The sequence below is a fragment of the Amphiprion ocellaris genome, chromosome 14, assembly GCF_022539595.1.
Source record: "Amphiprion ocellaris isolate individual 3 ecotype Okinawa chromosome 14, ASM2253959v1, whole genome shotgun sequence".
NCBI lineage: Eukaryota > Metazoa > Chordata > Actinopteri > Pomacentridae > Amphiprion > Amphiprion ocellaris.
This window is the reverse complement of record NC_072779.1, coordinates 29,424,265-29,434,123: the sequence shown is the minus strand read 5'-3', so window position 1 is coordinate 29,434,123 and position 9,859 is coordinate 29,424,265. Positions and strand designations below refer to the sequence as shown.

Sequence of the window (9,859 nt, the reverse complement as noted above, 5' to 3'; positions counted from 1 at the left end):
AGCTTGAAGGTAGTTGTGATGTTAGCCTGTTTTCTTGGACGCTCCTAACTGTTATCCCACCGCCCTGCTAACTGCCTCCAGCACCCTCAGGAAACCATGGCCGAGGAGGCCGAGGGATCCCCTCTGTCGTCCCAACATGACGGTAAATTTGCTGACTTTGTGCCGTTTCTCGACGGCAGTGTTGTGGGCTGTGAGCAGCGAAGGCAGCGGCCTCTGCATCCTTGACAACATTAGCTCGTTAGCAACATCAGGGCGACGTGTCACTGGCTGTCACTGCCTCATTTTGGACATTTAACGTTGCGCAGCACCAGAAATTAGAAACTTGTGCTAATTTGCTGGAAACTACTGAAGCTGTGTGTCACTAAACAGGAGCTACGTGAGGCTACAGACTAACCTAGCCATGCTAACGTTGTTTTCTCTGTAGCACTGACTCCACCACCTAGCTGGTGAGCTTGAGCTAGTCTGACTAATTTGATGTTAAGGTCGGCTCTGGGCTCTGGCCTCTGGCAGTCTGGCCCAGCTCCGACAGTCTCCAGTACCGGTCATGTGGGTCCTATCAGTCCGGTACTGGGGCTGTGTGCCGTCTGCACACCCGGGGGTTGGAGCATAATACAGGACGCTGGTGTATCCTGCAGGAGGCTTTTCCTCTGGTTCCCAAACAGGGGTCCGGGGACCTACCTGGGGTCCTGCAGGGATGGATGCTGTAGATTTATTCTTGTGGGATTTCTTTTGTAGAACAGTCACACCATCCATTTTTAATAATTTCTAGTAAGTCATCAGCCACAATTGAGTAAATACAACTGGTAACTTTCCACCAAATGGAGAAGCTACTTATAAAGTGTTGTATTATATATGTGTAAGTAAATTATTTTGAACAATATTGAGATGCCTTTCACTGTGTGTCCTGTGATGTGCGTGTGTTCAATTTAAACCCTTGAATTGTTGAATGCACTCCAGAAAATAGCTTCTATTCTGAATCTGAACTGAGTCTAATGGTATGGATGATTGAAACACATTTTGCAGTGTTCTCTGACCAGGTAAAATTGCGTAAGATGAGCTTCAAAGGGCTCATATTAGTCCGGTACTGGTGCTGTGAACTGTCTACTTACTGAAGGGTTGGAAAAATAATACAGGATGCTGATGTATTCTGCAGGAGGCTTTTCCTCTGGTTCCCAAACGGTTCCGGGGACCTTCCCATCCAGGGAATGGATGCTGTAGATTTAACACATTTAATCTTGTGGGATTTTTTTTGTAGGACCATCACACCCTCCATTTTAGCATTTTCTGTTTAGTGACTGAAAACAATTAGTGATTTTCAACCACTTGGAAAAAAATACTTTAACAAGTGTTGCATTTTATGTATGCAAGTATAATTATTACATATGAATGCCTGTCACTTTACTTTTCAAAGTACACGATGTGGTATGCATGTGTTCAATTTAAACCCTTGAATTGTTGAATCCACCACTGAAAATAACTTCTACTTAGTTCAGGCTTAATTCAGATGTCACAGATCATAACTGAACTGAGTCTAATGGTGGTGATGCTTGTCATAAACACATTTTCAGTGTTTTAGAGCAAATAAAATTCCTTAGGATAAGATTCAAATGGTTCATATCAGTCCGGTACTGTTTGCTGTGTACCCTCTGCACACTTTGGGGCTGAACCATAATGCAAGATGCAAATTAATCCTGCAGCAGACTTTACTTTTGGTTCATAAAAAATGGTCCAAGGACCATCCTTGGGTCCTGCAGAGAATGCATGCTGTAGCTTAAAGTGAGTACAGCTAGAAATAGATGAGAAGTAGATGAGAAAACACTAAAGTTTAAGAATTCAATTTGCTGTTTGAGCACTGATCAATAAAGATAATACAATATTAAATATTTATTCAAACAATGTAGATTGTAAACTATCTTTGAGAGAGTCTGTTCTCGCTAATTTTTATTTAAAAAAATATTTTGGCCCAATAGAAAACTAGAAAATTTGCTTAACGTGTAGACCGCTGCCAAGGACGTGTGTTGACTTGAGTTCTGTGTGTTTAGTCTACTTTCATGCAGTACTGCTGTCACTTTACCTTTTGCTGTGCAGCCTGTGGCATGCATTTGTTTAATTAAAAACCACTGAGTTGTTGAATTCCCTGCAGAAAATAGATTCAGATATCACATATATTTGAACTCAGTGTAATTGTGACTAAAACATGCTTTGCTGCACTTTTTGACCTGATAAAGTCACAAAAAAATCTGGATATTGAAAATATTGACGTCATGATCAGTCTAGTACTATGTGCTTTGTCCTGTCTGCACATTTAGGTGGCATGGACCATAAAACAGTATGCTGGTCTGTCTTTTCTGCTGGTTCTCAATCAGCGGTCCAGGGACCATCCTTAAGTCCTACAGGAAATGGATGTTGTGGGTTTAATTTTGCAAGATTTTATTTACTAGCACAGTCTCACCCTCCAGTAAACAACTTCTGGTTTGTCATCAGTCACAGCTACAACTGAGTCCCTATAAGTAGTTAATTTCCACTAGAGACTTTGGAAATTTTTATCAAAATCACAATATGACCTCATGCAATGTCCAGGAGAAGCAATTTTTTGGATAAATGTAAAATGTGTCACAAGGTGCCATTATTAATGTAGTATTATAATGCTACCGAAGTGCTCCAGCCCACAAATCATATTCTCCTGATGCAAGGAAACATCTGTTTGGCACAGATCACAGCAAAAATCACATCGACATTTTAATATTTTTTGTTTTTCAGAGGAAAACAAATGCAAAAATGAGTAATACCACTAAAATTATAACTTGGATCTACTCAGCCCTGTTTTCCATCATTTGGAAAAACTACTTTAAAAAAAAAAAAATGCCTTATTATATATATTTACGCATAAAGTCATTATTTTGCACCTTATTTAGATGCATATCATCTATGTATATTTCACTGCACCTCTTGTTTCTTTCACCAGCTGTACAGTTAATACTACAGCAACAAATATCTTTTTATATGCAACTTTGGTCCCTTTTTCATCATGCAGTGAAATATGAGAGAACCACAGTATAAAAATGATTTACTGGTGACTGCTACAAAGATTAAACAGCAGCGTAATCTCTCCAGTTCAGACCAGCACAGGCTGTTAGTCTGTATTTGTTAATATCTGACAGTCATTTGAATGATCTCTGTTTAATGTAGTGTCGGGTCTGTGTTGGTACACAGTGGAATTACCACCTAAACCTTGACAAACAAATGACAACTAAATGGTGACATGTTTTGTAATTGCTTTTCCTGGTCAGCTGGCTTTATTTAATTTAAGATGAGAAATGTACAAAACAAATAATATTTGGAAATGGAGCGTGTTGTAATGGTTTTAGCAGCGTGTGTTGCAGCTTATGAGAAAACTTCAGATTTGAGTAAATCCTCTGTTGGTTAAGTTAAACCTTAAAATACATCTGTTTTTTTTCTTTTTCTGCAGTGATCTGTTGTCTGTAAATGGTATAAAACCTCCACAATAATACCAGTTTATGATTTAAAATTGCCCTAAGTTTCTGTCCCTAAGACTTATCGTTGCATACATTTATTAGAAATGATATATAGTATTAGAAATACTCAGAGGTCAACTCAGTTCTTGGTCCACTGTCAGTCATACTTTTTTAATCTAGACTTTGTCCATTGTTAATGAGCTTCAGCTGACAGTTTCGAGTCGCTGACACATTTCTGTGGCTGCAAAAGCGAGATTAAGGCTCATCCTTTGCACATAGTTGGTGTCGGTTATCTGCTGGTTAATTACCAGCTTTGTTTACACGGTGATTCATCTGATCTTTGTGACTTCCTCACATGAACGTTTGAGTTTTTCTCAGCAGAACAGAAAGTCAACAACAGCTAGTTCAGGTAGACGTCACTTTAAAACCACTGAAGTAAAACACACATGTCCGTGTTTCAGTGAAAGTAAGTCGTGAATGTACAAAAGAGCTTAACATACGTTGTGCTAAAACACAACAAGAGGCCACGTGAATATGTGGTGGTGGAATTTCTGCAGAGTTTGTTCAGCTGTCACATGACCATGGAGGAGTTGTAAATGTTTCCGTTTGTCTGTCTGCATTTGGGAATGTCATCGTCTCTCTGCTGAGAACGCTGGTTTTAAATAAGAGATGAAATAAATCAGATTTAAGCTGCACTTGGTGTAGGAAAAACCTGTGACTGACAGCGTTTTGGTTGCAAGTTAAGGCTTTTTTAGTGGCTCTGTGTGTGTTTATTTTTCTTTGTTTTTACAATACAAGAAACACGTGAAAAAATACTGATAATGGCTACCTTACGTAACTGTTGAATTGTCACTAAAATCTGCTCATTTCAGTACCTAGTTGCCTATTAACCTATCATTTATTTTCCTTTTTCTTTATTATATAGTGCATTTACATGTTGCTGCACAGAAGTTGCTGTTGTCTTCTTACTTTACTCCTGTTTATTTATGTGTAATTATGTCCGTAAATGTCCTTGAGGGGACATCAGGGGTAAAGCTGAATGGAAATGAATAAAATGAAGAGCTGAAGAAAAATTCAAAAGTCTAAACTCTGTCTAGCCCCAAGTACTCAGCAGTTACTTAACAAATTTGGATATTTTAGAGGTCGCATTTGGCGTTATAGCAGGATGTTTATATTCAGCGAAATGTTAACAATGGCAATTAAACATCTGTACGATTGCATTTCATTGTTTTAATTTAATTTGGTTAATTCAGTGTTTACCAACCTAAAAATCAGGACCCTTGCAAGAGGGTGCCATGATAGGATTTGTAGTTTGCAAGATGATTAACGGCAAAGAAAAATCTATTTATGCATCCTTTTTTTTCCACTTGTTGCTTTAATCTTTGCATTTTTCTTTCTTTTTTTCTGTCTTATTCAAATAAATCCTTAAAGCGTAAAGCAACTCTTAGGCCACAAATTTATTTTACTTTGTTGTCAGATAATTCAGTACAAGTACTTTTCCTCTTAAGTATTCTTTAAGTAAACATTTAAATTTAAGCTATATTACATTGTTACAATAAATTATATCCAGGACTATATTTAATCTCATATCATATCATCAGTGTTAAGACAGGAAATTAATCTACTACTGTTCGGTTTAAATTTTTTTGCAGATTTAGTTTTTCTTGGAATTTTCTCAGAATTTTTTCAGTAAATTAAAAATGTTGTTTTTCTTTTGCTATTTGGAGAAATTATCTGGGCTTTAGGACATTTTAATGTGCATTTTTACTATTTCAAGACATTTTAGACATTAAAACAAATGTCAGTTCGTGAAACAAACAGATGATTAACCAGTAATGAAAATTATCATTAGTTAGAGCCTGAGTTATTTTCTTCAGCTACATAAATAGTGACTGAACACAAGTATTACCACGATTTATTCATGCAACCATTGTTTTCTTGACTGGTTTATAAATGATAGTCTAATAAATAGAAAATTGTGCATCACAGTTCTTAAAAAGTCCAATAGCCAAAAATATTTAGTCTCCTTCTTAGAGAAGAAGCAGCAAAAAGCTGGATTGTTAATTGCTGAAGATTATTTTCTTGCTGCACAACCGTATTGTAAGGATGGCTTATTGTTACTCAGCCTTTCATTTGAGGTCTTGCTAATGAGACCTCATTACATGGCCAATATAATGAGTGAAAATTGATTTTGTGGGGGCTTGCCTTTCATTCAAACAATCATCTTTTAATTAAATGCGTTCACCAGTTGATTAATTACAGCTTTGATTTGTTGTTTCTTTCTCCTGTTGGTCGTGCAGAGGTGCTCCAGCAACGAGTGGCTGCTCTGGAGCAGGAGAGGGCCGAGTTCATCAAACTCAAGCAGCAGCTGGAGGCCGAGTTCAACCAGAAACGAGCCAAGTTCAAAGAGCTCTACCTGTCCAAGGAAGGTACGGAAATCATAGTCATTAAACTGGACATAGTGCAGCTGCATTTTCTGGTTAAGTCATTGAAGGGAGGGGCAGGGATTCTGTAAAACCATAGACATAAAAATGGGCTGTGCTGCATATGGTTCTGATGAGGATGAAAGTAGTTTGCAAGAAGATTAACGGCACAGAAACCTATTTATGCAACACAATTTAGACTTCTTTTTTTCAGTCTTGCTCTAAGTTTTGTAGTTTTCTTTTAAAAAATGGTACATTATCATGTCTCTTGAAAAGAAAAACTTGTTAACAGCTTGAGATGAGTGGCCAGAAATTGTTTTTGCTTCATTGTAATGTCTAAACAGGTGAAACGGTTTTGGAAACTGTGGTATATTGTCAGGTTTCAGTAATTCTGCACCTCTCCAAGGAAGTGTTAGATATCCTAATCAACAAACTCTACATGATGCAGCTTATTTTTCTGTTTAAATTGTGATAAAGAGAAATTCTGTTAAACTTTGGACATAAAGTCAGTGTAGTATGGTTTGAAAGACATGTTATCTTTAAAAACATCACCAACATTACACCATTTACCAGCCAGAATCTGTCAAAACAGGAAGAAAGATTTTAAATTTTCAAAAGGTGTTTGAACTAATAAAGTGATATTTGATTCTACTGCGACAATTTGGTAAGTATAAGCTTAAAATTGTGTTGTTTAATCAAGATCACTTTATCTTGCATTGCATGTTTACAATACTCCGCAAATTACACTGTTTGTACTAACCATGTTCTGTAAAAAAAAAAAATAAAAAAAAAAATAAAAAATTCTGCACTGGTCAGCTCAACTGTGAAGCCACAAATGATTCAGCTGCGACCAACAGTCACATGTCAAAAATTTAGGAAGTTTTCGGCTGAACTGCAGGCAGTGTTTACATCGAGTGGAGAAGAGACAAATACGGAAACAAATTAGAGCGATTGAGAGAAAACATACTTCTGCAATAAAATGAATGAAGGGTGACTCGAAGACAGTGTACAGAGGAGTAAGTTGCAAGCAAACTGTTGGAAGATACATTCAGCAAATATTTTTCTATGTGCAGAGTTGTGTGAAAACTGCTAAGTTTGTGGAAGTTTTAAAAATATAAGTTGTGCAATGACTTTAGTGTGTAGAAACACCATTTTTGGCATCATAGTAGCACCTACTGGAACATGAAAAAATGCAGGTTTTTTTGTTGTAATGTAAATATTCAAAGAAATTCCAACTTTTTCAGATTTTTCTGTCACACTGAACAGGAGACATGTTTGATTTCTCTCTACTTTCAGTCATAGTTGTGCTGTTTCTATTGAGCTAAAGGACTATATATTGTAGTTAAAACTGTGCCCACAGTGAGTAAAAATGTGAAACTGCTTGGGGTTCAGAGGGTTAACCTGTGCTGAATCAGGTTCAAGTGATAATTGAAGTCTGAAACCTTGCCAGCAACAAATAAACCGCTGTGCCGCCGTCTTTATCTCTGCCTCACCAGGCTCGGCTGTCGGCTCCTCTGTAAGCCTTTCCCCCTCTTCTCCTGTTCAGCCTTCCTTTTATTCCTGCTCGTTTACCTCCATCCTGCATCATTCATGTCATGTTTGATCCATCTCGTCCCTCTCCAGAGGAGCTCAAGAGGCAGACGGCAGCACTGGAGGGCGCCCAGACCGAGCTGAGCTCCGTCCAGACCCAGCTGGCTCAGGCCCGAGCCGAGATAGAGACCATCAAAGCGGTGGCCACTGTGTCGGAAAACACCAAGCAGGAAGCCATCGACCAGGTCCGCAGCCAGTGGCAGGAGGAAGTGGCCTCGTTGCAGGCCATCATGAAAGGTAGACTAAGCTGCTGTTACACGAACGCTGCAGTGAAAACCTCTGTTACTAATGTTGTGGAATAATTATGGAAAGACGGCACCAAGTTTTCCTTGGTTTCAGCGAAATCGCCGTCCTCATTTCATGCTCTGAGCGGTTTCTGACTGTTAATGAAGTTGTCCAGGTGACGCTAATTTGATCGTCTGTACAGCAGTGGAAAGTGTCAGAAAGCTGATTGTTTTTGGCAAAGTCTGCAGGTGTGAAAACTGTTTAATTTTTTTAAACATGCTGCTTAATGTCAGTGAACTTAATGAACTGGTCTAAATGTAGGTAAAAGAGAAGGATCTCTGGTAACTGATATCATTTATTTTGACTTGTAATAGCAGAAAAAGCAAAGCAAAATCTATGCATTTTCCTGTTATTTCTGATTATTCAGCAAACATGAATGTTGATTATGCTTGACTAAATGAAATGCCAATTAACAAAACAGGTTAAAACATTTAACAATGTGGTATTTTTAGCCTCAATTCTAATTATTTCATTGCTGGTGATTTTTCCTTTGGGTTTTTTTTTTAAACCGCTCTACCATTTTCCCTTTAAGTGTCCTTGTTAGCCGTGAGACTAGTGTGATTTCCAGCTGTTGTTCTGTGCATTTTTGCTTTAGAAATTGGAAATTTGACCAAAAAAAGCCAAAATGCATATGAATTTCATGCTGAGCTGAGATGTCTGTCTGTAATTATGTGACGGAGTATGACAGAAACAGGTCAGTGAATGAATCATGACTGAAAAGATTTGTGTGGGGAAATAAGGATTCCTCTTCTGATTAATAAATGACAGAGATGCTGTATTTCTATCAGCATTTCTGCAGTATTTTACTGTTGTTTGAATTGTTGCAAACCCTTCGTCTGTGGTGGTTTAATGACACTTGACAAGAGAATTGGTGCCCTTCAACCTCTATTATTGCTATAAGAGCAGTGCATAGAAATACACATTAATTTGCCCTGGGAGATTCAGTAAAAGCAACTTGACTCCTTCAACAACTATTTCTTAAACCTTAAAGAGAAGTTCAGTTGCTTTTTACTGAAGCTTCTGGGATTACCATGACCTGGATGACTGAGACGCTACATAAACACATTAATTTGCATTTTCTTTTGTAGATTTTCTGCAAATTTGGTTACATTTGTAACATTTGGATGCAAACTAGTATGACTGTGACCCAAGGCGGTGCAGAGTCTGTTAAAACTAAATCATCATTCATTTTAATCATTTCAGCTGTGCTTTTTCTGCTGTTGCATGTGAAGAACCTTTTAACAGTGTCAGGAGGATGTTGTTGACTTTACACTGTGCGATTAGGGGATTTCAGACGCACAAAAAAATGAAGTGTGGTGAGCTGATGAGTGCTGACAGATGATGTGAGCTGGTAACGTTTTGCATCTGTTTTTATATTGGTGTCTAAGGCTTGTGTTCATAGCACCATTGGATGTCCTAAAGTGATATTATAGTCAAATTTTCTGTAGATTTTATTTGATTGTCTTGCTCAGATTGACATACAGCTAATTTGTGAGGGAGACAATGCAATAAAATAAAACATGCAATGAAAATTTGATAAATTTAATCTAATTGATCAGAAACAGTACAGACAAGTGAAAAAAGGGCTTAAAGAGATTGACAAAAACCCTAAAAAAAAGGCGAGAGATGAGAAAAATAAAAGCATTAAAGACATAGAGTGTGCAATAAAATCTAAAAGAAATACACAAGAATGAAGTAAATTAAAGTGCAGACAAGTTTTGGAGAAGTCGATGCTGAAAAATTGTAATATTTAAGTAACTGATATGTAGAGAAATGCCATAAATGTGTTGATTCAGGCTCAGAAATGAAAATATTTGTTAGTTTTCAATGTTTTATATCGTTGTAACATCATGTGTTATAAGTTGTTTGCACAAAACAAGCATTTAAGATACTTTTTTAATGCTTTTGAAACATTTTATAGCAAATAATCAACAAGAAGTTTGTAAGATTTATCAATTCTAACAATAATTGTTAGTTGCAACCCTGAAATATTTGTCTACATGCCCATCTGGAGGGAATATTCAAGGAAAAAACAAAAATATCTTGAAATACGAAGGAAACGCTCCACCAGTATGAACCGTGGTG

General features: G+C 37.3%; 1 protein-coding gene across 1 annotated transcript in view; it reads left to right on the top strand.

Annotated features, from left to right (window-relative positions):
* The first annotated feature begins 2 nt into the window (after positions 1-2).
* rabep1 (rabaptin, RAB GTPase binding effector protein 1) overlaps positions 3-9,859 on the top strand; it is a 44,280-nt gene continuing 34,423 nt past the window's right edge. Inside the window, exons 1-3 of the mRNA XM_023263063.3 lie at positions 3-142; positions 5,777-5,905; positions 7,523-7,726. Coding sequence (XP_023118831.1) covers positions 97-142; positions 5,777-5,905; positions 7,523-7,726 — 379 coding nt within the window. The 5' untranslated portion in view covers positions 3-96. The remainder of the gene's footprint in view (positions 143-5,776; positions 5,906-7,522; positions 7,727-9,859) is intronic.